The 15,559-nt window shown below is 49.4% G+C and overlaps 1 protein-coding gene across 3 annotated transcripts in view; it reads left to right on the forward strand.

Annotated features, from left to right (window-relative positions):
• KDM2A (lysine demethylase 2A) overlaps positions 1 to 14,229 on the forward strand; it is a 90,044-nt gene extending 75,815 nt beyond the window's left edge. For all 3 annotated transcript variants that reach the window (XM_014844725.3, XM_070488297.1, XM_070488299.1), the window contains 9 exons: positions 25 to 108; positions 1,594 to 1,863; positions 2,399 to 2,530; positions 4,229 to 4,318; positions 6,312 to 7,024; positions 8,937 to 9,100; positions 9,680 to 9,838; positions 10,415 to 10,630; positions 11,078 to 14,229. In XM_014844725.3, coding sequence (XP_014700211.3) covers positions 25 to 108; positions 1,594 to 1,863; positions 2,399 to 2,530; positions 4,229 to 4,318; positions 6,312 to 7,024; positions 8,937 to 9,100; positions 9,680 to 9,838; positions 10,415 to 10,630; positions 11,078 to 11,259 — 2,010 coding nt within the window. In that variant the 3' untranslated portion in view covers positions 11,260 to 14,229. The remainder of the gene's footprint in view (positions 1 to 24; positions 109 to 1,593; positions 1,864 to 2,398; positions 2,531 to 4,228; positions 4,319 to 6,311; positions 7,025 to 8,936; positions 9,101 to 9,679; positions 9,839 to 10,414; positions 10,631 to 11,077) is intronic.
• Positions 14,230 to 15,559: the final 1,330 nt, after the last annotated feature.

Raw genomic sequence — 15,559 nt, forward strand, 5'->3', positions numbered from 1 at the left:
TCTTCTCTCCTATCCTACTCATAGATTTTGCTGGAGGAGCTTGCCAACAGCGATCCCAAGTTAGCCCTCACTGGAGTCCCTATAGTACAGTGGCCAAAAAGGGATAAGGTAAGAAGCTATTCTTCTTGATCTTCAAGCTGCTGAAGCATTTTGCTGGCTGACCATTACTGTTAAAAGAAGAACCAGAGGCAGACAGCTTTTGGCGCATTAGTATAAACTGACAGAAAATCATTACTCAGTTCTGTTTTGACTCTCGGGTTAGGGTAACTGGCTGTCTTTGGAGGTGACTCTCTTAACAGTACTATCAAACTAGGAGCCCTGCCTCCAGGTTGGGATGCCAAGGTGCACGTTTGTTCATGGGTCAGTTCCTGTCCTGGACCAGTGACTCAGTTATTTTCACAGATATGATTTAAAACTAGTTAAAAATAATTACATATACATTTAAAAGGCCAGTGTGTTTCTGTGTTAGAGTGAGACCACACTCTCAAGATTCCCCTTAATTTAGACTCTTCAGTTTCGAATTGAAGAGAGAAGAAAGGAGTTACCCGTTAGCTGGTAAATTGTCAGTTATGAATTTTCATGCCTCTTTAATTAGATCCTGTATAATTTTTTCCCATATTGTCCTTCATCAAGGTTATTTATTAAATAAAATAAGTGATAGCATTCTCGTCTTAGCTATAAGTCCAGCAAATAAATTAGGCCTTTCTTTGGTGTTCACCAGCTGAAACTTGCAGAGCCATCACATTCCAGGAGTTTTTAGGCAGAATATAAAGGTGCATAGCCAAAAGATGTCTTTAAAGAACCACCTCCTCCTTCCTAGGTGGAGGAGTCCCACTTGGCCTCTGCTTGGCCACGTGGGACTGCCTCAAGACAGTTTCGTCATTTCTGGTCGTTGAGTGTTTTGTGTCAGAAAAGTGTTTAAGGCACAGTGGGAAATTAAAGGAGTAGAAGACATAGTCCTTGTTCTTAAAAAGATCACTAGCAGGGTAAACGTGAGTGCTGAAATGAAAATTGTAGACCCGACAGATTTATCCCACACTTCAGTATTGTTGTAGTGTCTGCTCGGTAGCAGGTTGTATGCTTGGTTTCAGAGTAATAAATAAACAAGACTTGTCTCACCCTCAAACAGTTTACTGTCTTCTATAGGATTATATTATAAGTTGTGATATTCAGGGTAAGGAAATACTGGAGGGCCCCTGGAGTGACTTTGGTACATAGAAAGCTTTAGGAAGGGGCGAATCTTACAGCTCAACAGAATGAGAGGGACGTGGCTAAAGTAGTAGCCTGGGGATTTGGCACACTTTTTCTGTAAATGTAATATGTAGGTGATAAATAAAGATAATAAGTATTTAAGGTTTTGTGGGCCATAGAGTCTCTGTTGCAACTTCTCAGTTCTGACATTGCACATGAAAGCAGCCATGGGGAATACATAAACAAATGAGTGTGGTTGTGTTCCAATAAAATTTTATTTACAAAAACAGGCAGTGGGCAGATTTGCTCAAATGCCATAACTTGCCAAGCCATGTAATCTTGTACCCTCTCGAGTCCTTACAGCTACCTGATATATTTGACCTCACTGCTTTTTCTTTCCAGCTTAAATTCCCCACCCGGCCAAAGGTGCGGGTTCCTACCATCCCCATCACAAAGCCTCACACTATGAAACCAGCTCCACGGTTAACACCTGTGAGGCCAGCTGCTGCCTCCCCCATAGTGTCAGGAGCCAGGCGGAGACGAGTCCGATGTCGAAAATGCAAAGCCTGTGTGCAAGGAGAGTGTGGTGTTTGCCACTACTGCAGGGACATGAAGAAGTTTGGGGGGCCTGGTCGCATGAAGCAGTCCTGTGTCCTCCGGCAGTGCTTGGCAGTGAGTGATCTGCTGGGTAAAGAATTTGGGGGAGGGGTGGTGGTGCCAAAGGGACTGAAATACAGATAGTATAGAGTTATAGAGACTTGAGAGGTGGAAAGAAAAATGTTATGCTCTCCTTTTGGCTTTCTTCATTTTGTCCCTTTGGGTATGTAGTACTAAAAATGACTTAATTTAATCTTTTGGCCTTATCCGGTTTTCAAATGAGAGGCCAGCATTTAAAGAGCAAATTATTGCCGTCTGTCCCCTCTTTCACTGGATTAGAAAGGAAGAACCTGTGGGGCCAAGGACAGGCCAACTGAAAATAAACTGATCTCTCTTGGTCTCTAGTTCCCAGCTAGTTGATTCTCCCCGTCTTCTTCCTCAGCCATTTTTCCAGCCAAAACCTCTCTTCTCTCCACCCAGTCTCCATGCTCCCTAAGTATTTACTGAAGAATTACAGGAACCAAAACGCCTGTCTTCAGTTAAAGGGAAGCTGAAATGATAAAGATCTAAGTCTGTTCTTCTCTTGGTTTCTGTCTTTGTCCTCTTGTAGCCCAGACTGCCTCACTCAGTCACGTGTTCCCTCTGTGGAGAGGTAGACCAAAATGAGGAGACACAGGACTTTGAGAAGAAACTCATGGAATGCTGTATTTGCAATGAGATTGTTCATCCTGGCTGCCTCCAGGTAAGGAGAGGCCTAAGAGGTCCCTGAGGTCTCAGTTGATAGAATGTCTAAAGGTACTGAGTGGAGCAGAGGAGAGTGGGACATCTGTCACAAGAGGCTGTCAGCATCCCTACTGTGGGCCATCTGCTGTGGGTCATGTAGTGGCCTAACATCTGCCCTTGATTCAAGCGTCCATCCTGTGTGTCAGGCACTGTGCCTAGACCCTGAGGATAGACCAGTGCACAAAATCGTCCTGGTTCCTGCCCGCGTGGAGCTTACAGTCTCGCTTCTGGAGGGTGTGTTTGGAGTCCCCAGGCCAACATGGAACTGCCTAATCTGTTTTGGAATGCCTCATGCCTTTAAGTATCTCTGCTACATACTTCATTGTATCTCCGAATGTTAGTTCCTAAAAAATAGTGACTAATAATATTAGCTAACATCTAGTGAGTGCTCAGTCTGTATCAGGCTCATTGCCCACCTGAGGAGCTTTAAAAAAAAGTAACAGGGGCTGGCCCTGTGGCCGAGTGGTTAAGTTCGCGCGCTCCGCTGCAGGCGGCCCAGTGTTTCGTTGGTTCGAATCCTGGGGGTGGACATGGCACTGCTCATCAAACCACACTGAGGCAGCGTCCCACATGCCACAGCTAGAAGGACCCACAACGAAGAATATACAGCTATGTACCGGGGCGCTTTGGGGAGAAAAAGGAAAAAAATAAAATCTTTAAAAAAAAAAAAGTAACAATGAAGTTCAGACTGCAGCCTTAGAGGTTGAGTCAGTTCTTCTAGAACGGACCCTGGGCCTGGATGTCTTCAAAAGCTCCTCAGGTGACCCCAGTGTGCATCCGGAGGGGAGAGCCACTGCTGTACCTGCATTCTCTTGCTTAATCTTTAAGACGACCCTGTGAAGTTGGCTCTACCCCATTTCTGCATATTTCTTTAAACCTGAAGGGCATTCGTGGTGGTACTTTCTCGGTCCTCCCAAAGGTGTCAACTGTGTCATGACTGCCATCTGGCTGACAGTGATTATAAGACACTGTTAGTTGTGAGAAGCAGCCCAATTTCAGAAAGATTCAAATGTGAAAAATGTGCATCTTGGAATCAATAAAATAGGGTATTATCTCCACAATGATGATAACGGTTAATACAAAGTGTTTACTATATGCCAGGCATTTTTCTAAACACTTTATGTCATACATAATTCATTTAATCCTCACCACAACCTTATAAGATGGGCATTGTTATTCGTCCCTACTTTATGGTTGGGAACACTGTGTTGCAGAGTACAGGCCTCTAGTCTCTGAATCTAAGCAGTCATAACTACTATGCCCCACAGTCAGGATCAGACCTGGCACTGTTCCTGTGTGTTCAGTTCCCTTAGCAAAGTGGCACGAGACCCTCAGGAGAATATATGTGTCAGGAGAAGAGACCCCACATTGACCGAGACTCTTGGGAATCTCCTCGTGGAGCCTAACTGATCAAGTAACCAAGAGTGAGGTTGGCCAGTTCCCCAGTGGCTGAGAGTGGGGCCGAATGGCTCTTGGTTTTTATGGACCAATGTGGTTAGGAGTGGCTAATTCTTCCAGGTTCTTCCCAAACATGTGACTGTGTTATTGTTTGATAAAGGAGGCTTAAGTGGCAGGATTTTCTTTTCTTTTCTTTTTTTTAATGAGACAGATTTTTAACATCTTTTTTAACATCTGTTTTAACCCTACCTGCCTATAGATGGATGGAGAGGGGTTGCTTAATGAGGAATTGCCGAATTGCTGGGAGTGTCCAAAGTGCTACCAGGAGGACAACTCAGAAAAAGCCCAGGTAAGGGAACTTTATCCAGATTTGTGCACTATGGGAAGAAAGGAAGCCTAAAGCTTAGGAGATGGCTAACCTTTGCCTTTGCAACTTTGTTCACACAGTTTTTCTGTCCAGGGAGGCTATTTTTTGTTTTGTTTGATATCTTTTTTTTTCCTTTGGTTAATTGTTTTCTTTTGTTTGAGTTTTTAATGTTTGTTTTTTGTATATTATTGAATGTATTGTTCCACTTGGGGTCTGCAGATTCCTGAGGTCCTTTTACTCTCTGGGGCCCTAGAGAAAGAGGAACCCCAGCTGGGCTGTTTAAAGAGGGAGACGAGGTGAGCAGGGCTGCTCCTGAGGAATGAAACTCGAGGGCAGGCAGTGACCTGAGGCAGCTGGTAAATACAGTGGTGTGCTGGAGTTTCTAGTTAAGCAGGTTCACATTTTTGTCACCTTCACCTTTGTGGCCTCAAAGAAAGCCCTGCCCCTGTGCCCAAATGTATCCCACAGAGGCAGCCCCTTCCCTAGAGGGGACCGGTGCCATGACGTTGGTCCTGAGCAGCTGCAGTTGCTGGCCCAGTGGTCACCAGTAATGTCAGAGGGCCGAAAGGACTCTGGTTACTTGGGCCGGCAAGACAAGACCTGCTAAGGACACATACAGAGGAGGCAGCTGGCCTGGTGTCAGTCACCCAGGCCTGGGTAGTCTCCTCTAGGTGCACTGTGCAGGAATGGGGACAAGTGTCCTTGCCTTCTTTCTGTTTCTTCCCACTTGAGCAGTGAGCTAGTTGAATTTTCAGTCTAAATATCTTTGAGGGCAAGGATTTCTATAGTTGATGGGTGCTGAAGTTCTCCGTATCCCACGTTCTTGCACCAGCAGCAGGTTCTTACACTAGCAGCTTTTGTATGTGTCTTCAGTGGTGGTGGTGCTGGTGGGTGCTTGCTTCCCTGCTGTAGCAGATGGTTTGGCAGATGCTGTATTTTAGTATTACTATCTAATGCATTGTAAAAGCCAGCACCCAAAAGGTGGTCATTCTCTTCCAACCATAGTGATCTAAGACTGTAAGGACAAAAGGGAGCATAGGGACATAAAATGTCTCTGTAAGAAAAATCGGAACGACTGCTGTGGTACCTAGTGGAACCTGTTGATTAGGCTTCATCACAACATAGCCAGGGTGGGCTCCAGGAAGGAACAGGCCACTGGAGAGCAGAAGGGGCATAGGATGAGGTTGTGGTCATTTGTGCATTGTTGGCGTCACCAAAGCTGAACTCCTCATTTTCATCCTGAGCAGACTCCTCTGGGAACCGTGCAGTTCCTCACAGAGGCTCTCCCTCTCTGCCTTCTCTCTCACATGGGCTCCGTCTCCAGGGATGGGGCGGGGTGCTGAGTGGAAGCAGCAGCCTGCGAGAGTCAGGCTCAGGCACTGGCGGAGCCAAAAGTCATGGTGCTTACTGCTGTCAGATCCGGCATCCTAGCTCGAATAGTGCATGTTGGCTGCTTTTCTTCCACCGCCAGCATCCCCTCTTCACCTGAAGCACCTCCTGGGTGAAAGAGCTCATCAGAGACACAACTTAAAATGGTCAGATTGTGTAGGGGTAGAGTTGTGGCCACTTGAAAGGATGTGTTTACCCAGGGAATTATATCCCGAAATTGGGATGTGAGTTGAATAGGTGGGCAAATGGAATCATGTGGCCCAAATTTGGATCCCACTCTTCTATACTTGGACACAAGCCTTTTTGTCACAGGTAGATTTCCCAAGTGACCTATTTTAAGGATTTTGTTCTGTAATCAGTTTTCTGTAGCACAGACATGAGTTCAGTTGCTGATCCTGGCAGAATCCAGATTATAGGCTCTGAGGAGATGACCACCCTGTGGCACGCAGGTGTCCCTTTCCCCATAGAAAAGCAGTGGTCTGTCTTGCTTCTAGTCCCCTGAGAGCAACAGTGAGGCTCACACTGTAAACTTAGAGGGTTTTGAAGAAAGGAGGCACTGACCTGACTCTTTGGGCCTGTTTTGCAGAAGCGGAAGATGGAAGAGAGTGATGAAGAAGCCGTACAAGCCAAAGTCCTGCGGCCCCTGCGGAGCTGCGACGAGCCCCTCACGCCCCCGCCTCACTCACCCACTTCCATGCTACAGCTCATCCATGACCCGGTGTCCCCCCGGGGTATGGTGACTCGGTCATCCCCTGGGGCTGGCCCCAGCGACCACCACAGTGCCAGCCGCGATGAGCGCTTCAAACGGCGGCAGTTGCTGCGGCTGCAGGCCACAGAGCGCACCATGGTACGGGAAAAGGAGAACAATCCCAGCGGCAAAAAGGAGCTGTCTGAAGTTGAGAAAGCCAAGATCCGGGGATCGTACCTCACTGTCACGCTGCAGAGGCCCACCAAAGAGCTCCACGGGACATCCATTGTGCCCAAGCTGCAGGCCATCACGGCCTCCTCTGCCAACCTTCGCCATTCCCCCCGTGTGCTAGTGCAGCACTGCCCAGCCCGAACCCCCCAGCGTGGGGATGAGGAGGGGCTGGGGGGAGAGGAGGAGGAAGAGGAGGAGGAGGAGGAGGAAGATGACAGTGCAGAGGAGGGGGGTGCAGCCAGGCTGAATGGCCGGGGCAGTTGGGCTCAGGATGGAGACGAAAGCTGGATGCAGCGGGAGGTCTGGATGTCTGTCTTCCGCTACCTCAGCCGCAGAGAACTTTGTGAATGTATGCGAGTGTGCAAGACGTGGTATAAATGGTGAGCAGGGATACAGGGATCAGGAATAGGGGTACGGGAGTAGGTGGCAGGTTTTCCATATGAGAACAGCATGCGTCTTGGCATCTGGAGGCTTGTCAGGTTCTGAAGGCTTGAATCAACCCAGTCTGTTCCCCAGACAGTGGGTCCTATTAAAGGTGTGGCCAGTTGTGCCTGCACGTGTTATCAGGGAGATTTGGCCCTTTACCTCCTCTCCCTGCTCCATACTTTCCCAGCTCTCTTTACTGGGTATAGCAAACTGATTTGGAGGATGGATTTGTACAGTTTGTGCTAAAACTTCAGAGTCATGAGTTTTCTCCCCACGTCAGCTGAACTCAATTTGTTGAGAGCCTGTGATGTGCCAGTCACTCTTCTGGTGCTAGTGACACAGATGACTACAGTTAAGCTGCGGCCTCAATTACCTCTCCATCTAATGAGAGAGATGGACATGTCTTTTCAAAAAAATTGAAGGTGCTCATAATTTCCCACAGTTAATTCTCATCCACTAAATCTGGACCAGAATTCCTTCCTCCAGCGAGCAGAGTCTAGTTCTGAAGCCTCCTGAGACTTAATTTTCCTTCTTAACGAGACCTACCATTTCCTCTCAAGTTCAACATTAAGACACTTGGGGGAAAGAATCGCTAAAGGTGATGAGCAAAGATTTCCACGGGGCATTGCTTTTTCCTAAGCTCCTGGACCATGGGACATATCCTTTCCATATGGGTCAAACCCTGTTACAGTAGTTCTTACAGTGTAATGCCCAGACCAGTGGCATCACCTGGCACCTTTTTAGAAATCTGGGCTCTCAGGGTCCATTTCAGAACTCCTGAATCAGAACCTCTAGGGGTAGACCAGGCAATGTGTTTAACAGATTCTCTTCCAGGGGATTCTGACATGTGTTTAAGTTTGAGATCCACTGCCCTATTGTAAGTGGCTTGTTTCTGCCATAGAATTTCATTTGCCATTGGTGACATTTTTTCAGTCTTGAAATAAAGACCCCATTCTTCACAAACACAAGTTTATTTCCCAAATCTGAATTGACATGTGATCTACCCAAATTCTCCTAATATTTCTCTTCGTAGGGCTAGTGGGCCTGCCTGGCTCTATCCCTCGGTTTCCGGGCTGAGCCACATAAGACTCCCATTGTGTGCCGTCTCCCCTTCCCCTGCCAGCCAGACTCTGGGCTGGGCTGGGAGGTGGGGGCTGTAAAATATTAAACAGCAGCCTGTATGTTGCAGTGCTGTTTGTGGCCTATGGACTTGCAGATTGCAGTGGAAAGGCAGGCTTCTTCCATTCAGTCCTGCTGTGGTCTGGCTAGAAAATGTAGAGAGAGCACTGAGGCAGAAACCCAAGGGTGGGAGAAGACTCTCCAGGCCTGATAATAAAGAGCCTCTTTTGGCCTGATGCAGTAATGGGCTCTTTCTAGAGCTTAAAGCAGGATGAACTGTGCAAGTGCCAATAGCACCCTGCTTCTCAGGCAACTGGGAGTGACTGGCAAGGGAGAGAATGGAGGCAAGCCTAGTAGCTTCAAGCAGGCAGAAGTCAAATTTTTTAATGCTCCCTTATATACACTTTGGTGGGAGCCATACCATTTAATGCAAATGAGGGGTTAGAGTATATTGTTTGCTGTGTGTCCCTAATAACCGTGCTATGTTCTCAGCCCACCCAGAGTAAATCAGGGTGAACTGGTCAAGTTATCCACTACTTAACCTATAGGGTTGCTGTAAAGGACAACCCCTCTTCTGTGAGGCAAAACAATGACAGGCGCAGTCTTTGTGTGCCTGTTGAAGAACCTAGGCAGGGTGACCCTCCAGGCGCTCTGCTTTTCCCAGAAGCCTCCAGCAGCCTGTGATGGGAGCTCCTCCGACAAGGAGATCAGGTTATTGACAGCTAGTTCTCTTTCCTTCTGTCACAGGTGCTGCGACAAAAGACTCTGGACAAAAATTGACTTGAGTAGGTGTAAGGCTATTGTACCCCAGGCTCTAAGTGGCATCATCAAGAGGCAGCCAGTTAGCCTCGACCTCAGTTGGACCAACATCTCCAAAAAACAACTGACGTGGCTCGTCAATAGGCTGCCAGGTGAGCAGCCATGCGGCTGTCCTTGCAGGGACGCAGGAGCGGGTGGGAAGCTGGGTGTGGGCAGTGCTGCTCAAAAGTGCTTCAGGGCAGCAGTCCGTGCCATTGTTGCCCTTCTGCTTAGCAAGAGATTCACCTGGGGCCACCTTCACTGCCAGTCCCCAGGGCGCCACTCAACTGGCAGGCCAGTCACTGCACTAGACAACGAAGAGAATGGGATGAGGTGCTAGTGACAGCCCTGCGCTCTCCGCATAGCCAGGGAAGAGGGAATTTGAGTAAGTTGTTGCCTTGGTTAGCCCCTTGCTCCCTTCGGCATTTTGAGGTCGTGGAAAGACAGGGAGTCAGTCACACTTAGATTGCTCTGGTAGGAACTAAGCAATCAGTTTTGCCACTAAAGCTAGAAGATGTGATAGAGGACACCATAGGAATCTTTGAGCTGAATTACTAGCATAAGGTTAGTACATAGTCCCTGTCCCCGTTAGACTGGGAATCCATTTCCCTTGGTCAGATCAGCTGGCAGTTGAGGCTTTGGGTGTGCTGACAGAGTGTATTATTGCCTATCTCCGTTTCCTTCCATTGCAGGACTGAAAGACCTCCTCCTGGCGGGCTGTTCCTGGTCTGCAGTCTCTGCCCTCAGCACCTCCAGCTGCCCCCTTCTCAGGACTCTTGATCTTCGGTGGGCAGTAGGAATCAAAGACCCTCAAATTCGGGACTTGCTGACTCCACCGGCTGATAAACCAGGTATGCTCTGGGCCTGACTTCTCTGTGCTTGTCTTGGGGTAGCTTTATCTTTCAACAGACTTTGTCCTCAGAAGCTAAGGTAGTCCCAGAATGATGCTATGGAAGAACAGAAGAGTGCAAATTGAGAACAGTGATGGACTATGTACAAGTGCAGGTTAACTATTTACAGCCAGATTACCTACAAACAAAGGAGTAAGTCCATTTTGTGGGTCACTGGAGTTTGGGGCCTAGAGAGTATGAGCCTGAGGAAGTCTGGGAAGGCTTCATGGTGGAGGTGGAACATTAAAAGCTGCTTGCATGATATGGTCTAGAAAAGTGTGGGAGTGTGGGAAGGGTAGGAGCATTCCACACATACCCTTTTGCTGTGTAAGTGAGGCATAATCTAGCAGCTGGGAAGAAAGAAAATGTGTCTGGTTTCCCAGAAACTGCCCCCATATACTGTTCACTCTCTGCTGTGGGCAATTCTGCTTAAGCCCTGCAAGGGGGCCTGGCCAGCAAGTAGCTAAAGCTGCCTACAGCTTCAGAGCTGGGCTGGAGTTCAGAGTTTTGATCTAGGCTCTTTTCCTACCTATGCAGGTCAGGACAATCGCAGCAAGCTCCGGAATATGACCGACTTCCGGCTAGCAGGCCTTGACATCACAGATGCCACGCTTCGCCTCATCATTCGCCACATGCCCCTCCTATCTCGACTCGACCTCAGTCACTGCAGCCACCTGACAGATCAGTCCTCCAATCTACTCACCGCTGTCGGGTCTTCCACTCGTTACTCCCTCACAGAGCTCAACATGGCAGGTATGCTGCTGTGACGCTACATGACAGACAGTGCCCCATGCCTCCTGGCGGTCCCAACCCTTTCTGGAGCTTGACCAGTAGAACAGAAAGAACTTGGGTCTGTTGACTAAACCGTGTTCATTTGTTTCCTCACATCTGGACAAGGACATGGATTTCTAGCCTTTCTTAACTGATGGGGGACTGAGGCCTCGAGTAGTTGTCAGGTGCCAGGAGCACAGCCCCCAGCCAGCTGCAGTTTTGTCAGCCTTGCAGTGCAGGGACTGAGGCGGCAGGGGACCTTCAGAGACCACAGTGCCAGTGGCACTTGTGGTCTCTAAGGCAGGTAGTCATGGAACAAAGAGGGCTTTTGTTTAGCATTTTAAGGGAAAGCTGGAGAATTGAGCAGCAGTAGTAGGCTCCTATGGCTATGCATACATAGCATTGTCCTCCTTGTCACTTTCCCCACAGGTTGCAATAAATTGACAGACCAGACCCTGATCTACCTACGGCGCATCGCCAACGTCACCTTGATTGACCTTCGAGGATGTAAGCAGATCACTCGAAAAGCCTGCGAGCACTTCATCTCAGACTTGTCCATCAACAGTCTCTACTGCCTGTCTGACGAGAAGCTGATACAGAAGATCAGCTAAGACACACCCAGCCCAGACTGAACAGGAAACCGATCTTCCCTTGACTCCCCAGCCGGGAGAGCCTCTCTCCCCGGACCTGCACGGGCTCTGAGGCCAGCGTCACACTCCTTCTCTGCTCTCCTGTCCCTTGAGCCCTTCCCCTACAGGCAGGGCAGAGAGGGTGGTGGACACCAGGCTTACCTGCCTGCTCCTCTCCCTCCTAAGGAGAAGGGAGTAGCAAATTGATCCGAGGGGAAAGCACAGGCTGTGTGCTGTCAAGGTGCCTGCTCGCTTGCTCGCCCGCCCACTCGCTCGCCTGCCAGGAGGTCAGGCTCTCAGTTTGAGGTGTCTGTGCAACTGTCATCTGCGCTGGGCCCTGGGGCCCTCCTCCCCATCCATGGTCCCCAGCAGTGCCTGGTTCTGAGGAAACTCCCAGGGAAGAAAGCAGCCCTGTCTCCGTGGCCGGGTTCTCCTTGTGGTGTCCAGTGCGTGTCTCTCCTCCTTCACACTCTCCCGGCTTATGCAGGAGGGGCCAGCAGCCCCAGGAATGCCAGACCCATGCAGATCACACTGGTGCTGTTGAGGTGTCTAAAACCTCGTCTGTGTCTGCTCTCCCTCCTCTCCCCTCCCTTTAGCTTGATCCTGTCCAATGCTCGTGGTAGTTCACATAATGAGGTTACCCCACCCTAGACTTGCCCACCATGAGGTCCTTGTTGCACTTATTGGGGTTGAGGCTCTTCAGAGGAGCTGGAACTGTCTACCCCAGAGACACCCCCATTTTATTGCTTTCTAGACAGATTCTGAGACAGGCACCATCTCCTTGTTCCCCTCCCTTTTCGCCCTCCCACTGCCCTTTTTCCACATGTTCCTATTCCTGCCTGAATAGGGCTTTCCCAGGATGTGTGTTCTCAGAGGGAGCAGCCTATCTCCTCCAGCTGGGGGGAGCAGAGAGCCGGGCCACGTCCCCACCTGCCTCCCGGCAGGCTCTGGGCCTCCCGTGTAGTATAGCCCCCAGAGCCCAGGCCTGTGTTTAGCCCCAGCGCTCACTCATCTGGCACCTTTTGGGGGGGGGGAGGGGTGGGTCCTGCTTAGAAGCCAGTCACCTGCCCTCTGCCTGCAGCCGTGGAAGGGGGTGTGCATGTGCCTCTGTGTGTGTGGCTGAGTGTATTACGCGTGTGTGTGGAGGGAGGGAGGGAGGGGAGCATGGTGTCTCCTACTCCACCGCCCTGTGTCAAGCCCATCAGCTGCCCCCTTTTACTTTGCATTGAACGGCCTGTCCAAAGATCCTCTCTCTAGGGCAGCAGAGAGCTTTTTGCACTTTAAAAAAAAAATAAGGAAAGAAAGAAAGGTCGAATTTCTTTTGGGTCAATATTTAAGTGTGTGAGGAGATGCTCAATAGCAGCAGCCTGTGGCAAGAGCTTATAAACGATAGACGCGGATTTGCACTCTGCTCCCCATCAGTAAGGATAGCGATAGCACAACGTTGCCCCGCCTTCTCGTCCTCCAGCCCCATCCCTTCCTGGCCCCGGTCCGGCAGCCCAGTCAGGCTCTCCTCCTCTGGAAGCCCTACGGGGGAGGGGAAGGAGCCCAGGCACCAGGGGTCTGAGTGTGAGCCACCGAGGAGAGACGCCAGCTGCACCTTTGCCACTTCGAAAGCAATAGAGGCAGAGGGGCCCCCTCTTTGCCACCTAGCCCAGCTTTGACCCTGGCATTGACTGGCTTCCTAAGAGAAAACTGGGTCCTGGGAACGGGTGGCATTGTGTCTGTTTCTTCCAATCTGCTGATTTTCTTGGCTGCGCCTTAAAAGCAGCAGTCTGCTCCCGTGACCCTCTGCCCCTTTCATTGGTCTCCAGGCCCCAGCGACCTGGGGCCGAAACTTTGAGGAAATGCCAGTGACTTATTCCAGAGTGCCTCAGTTAGGGGGACTTCTCTGTAAAGAACCCTGGGTATTGAGCAAAAACCTTATTAATATTATTGTTAATGACCTATAATTGGAAGCTTCCTGCCTTTTTTTGGTTGCTCCTGTGGAAAATACTGAAAAGATTACTTTGTTTTGTTTTGTTGTCTTTTTATAAAAGGGGAGGTGGAGAGACCCCTTCAGAGCAGGGATTGTGCCGGGAGAGTGCCTCTGACTTTGGGACATTTCATCAACAGAAATTTCCAAGCTGATGGTTTGTTTTGGGTTTTGGTTTTTGTTTGTTTTGGGTTTGGAAAAACAAGCATTTTTACCGCGCACGTAAATTGGTCAGCAGAAAAGGGAGCCCAGGAGTGGCGGCAGATGGACCTATGCCCTTGCTGGGTTTTCCTTTTCTCTGGGACTGTGAGGGGGAAAATGGTTTTTAGAGGTGAGGGTTGGTCCATGTGGAGGAAAGGAAAGTCTGGAGACAGAGGAACCCGGGAGTTCCATCGCATTTCCTGCCATCTGCTCTTAGATATGGCCTTGCCAGGAGAGCTGCCCTCCTCAGACCCCAGGACCAGACACCCTGCCTCCATCTTTCCAAGCACCGGGGCGAAAAACCACAAAGGAAAGGAAGAAAATTTATATATATATAATATAAAATCACTTGGTGATTAAAAAAATAACTGCTCCATAAATAAAACTCCTAAAGTCACTATGTTTAAAGGGTTTGGTTGTGTTTTTTGTTTTTCGGAGAAATATTGTAAATATATATTTTTTGTTGCTGATTTAGAGTCAATCTCCAATGTTGTGCTAAAGAATTTAAATTAAATGTAAGCATTAAGGGGACAAGTCATGCTATCTCACTTGACACGCTGGGATGATTCTGGGCCAGGGAAGGAAGGAAGCTAGCTGGACTTTTGTTTTCAAAACGTTCTCCACTATTGGTTTTAGGAAGAGCAAGGACATCTTTTCCTCTGACACGTGGGAATGGGAGATATTTGTGTAATAAAATTTTTAAAAGACAAAAAAAGAAATAGCCTCCAATGGGAAATATTTTGGTTTTTTTCTTTTCTTTTCTTTTCTTTTTTTTTTTAATAAAAAGGCTTTAAAAACAGAAACCAAAAACCAAAACCTTTTCTGCCTTGGTGTGTGTGTGCGCGCGTGAGAGACAGGATGAGTCAGAAGGTCATGTGGGCTCTTGTGCCGGAGGCCAAGACCAGAGGTTGCCTGCTATACACATTTACTACTTTTCTTTCCTCCTTTTTTTTTTAATTTCAAAAAGCAGCACTTGCTTCTAGAAACACCACGACATTTTACTCCTTCAGGGTGAACTTTTTAATAGATGTGAACATTTAAATAGGAGGTTACCTGATCCCCTGCCCGCCTCCCCAAAGGCAGTGTTTGAAGGGGTAAGGACCCCTGCCGTGCTCTCCTAAGACCGGGCCTGGGGATTTCTGATCTTGCCGTCCCAGCAGAGCCGGAAGCCAAGGCCAACCCCCATCCCCTAAAGCTGCAGAACAGGCCCCTCGAGGACAGTGCCGCTCCAGTTCCCTGAGCAGGGCCTGGACTCGGCAGGCTTCAGTCAGCCTGTCCCACAGCATCCCACCGCTTCTCAGTCACTTGCCTTTCAGCTTGTTGAGGAGGAGCTTCCAGCTTGTGGGCAAGCGTGCTGGGTGCTGCCAGCAGACCGCTCCCTCACCCCCCGCTGCAGCCCCCCCCCCCCACCCGCTGCAGCGTCTCACGAAAGCAGAAATCTACGTGGGAGGCCCTGAGGAGGCGTGCACCACCACCTTCAGGGGAGCAGGGGGAGCCCTGCCCATCCCGCTCCCAAGCCGGGAGTTAAGGATCATCTCCAATTCTGCGGCACATTCTAGAAGAGGACAGGGACTTGCATGATGGGCTGATTTCATGTTGGTTTCCTGAGGATGGATATGGATGTGACCATGGTTGGATGTTGTCAGGGAAGGAAGAGTGTCAATTTACCTCCGAAATATCTCAGAAACACATCTGCCTCTCGGTAACCTCATCCCTGCCGCCTTAGTCAAGGCCACCGTTGTCCAGAACCTTGACCACAGCAAGAGCCCCGTTTGGCCTCCCAGCCTCTAGTCCAAGCCCCTGTCCTCTGCGTTGGCAGTCAGAACATTTCTTTTATTTATTTATTATTTACTTGTCGAGGAAGATTAGCCCTGAGCTATCTACTGCCAATCCTCCTCTTTTTCCCGAGGAAGACTGGCCCTGAGCTAACATCCGTGCCCATCTTCCTCTACTTGCCTTTTTATACGTGGGACGCCTCCCACAGCATGGCTTGCCAAGCAGTGCCATGTCCACACCCGGGATCCGAACCGGCGAACCCTGGGCCGCCGAGAAGCGGAACATGAGAACTTAACCGCTGCACCACCGGGCTGGCCCCCAGAACATTTC

This window comes from Equus asinus, chromosome 17 (assembly GCF_041296235.1).
Source record: "Equus asinus isolate D_3611 breed Donkey chromosome 17, EquAss-T2T_v2, whole genome shotgun sequence".
NCBI classification, from domain to species: domain Eukaryota; kingdom Metazoa; phylum Chordata; class Mammalia; order Perissodactyla; family Equidae; genus Equus; species Equus asinus.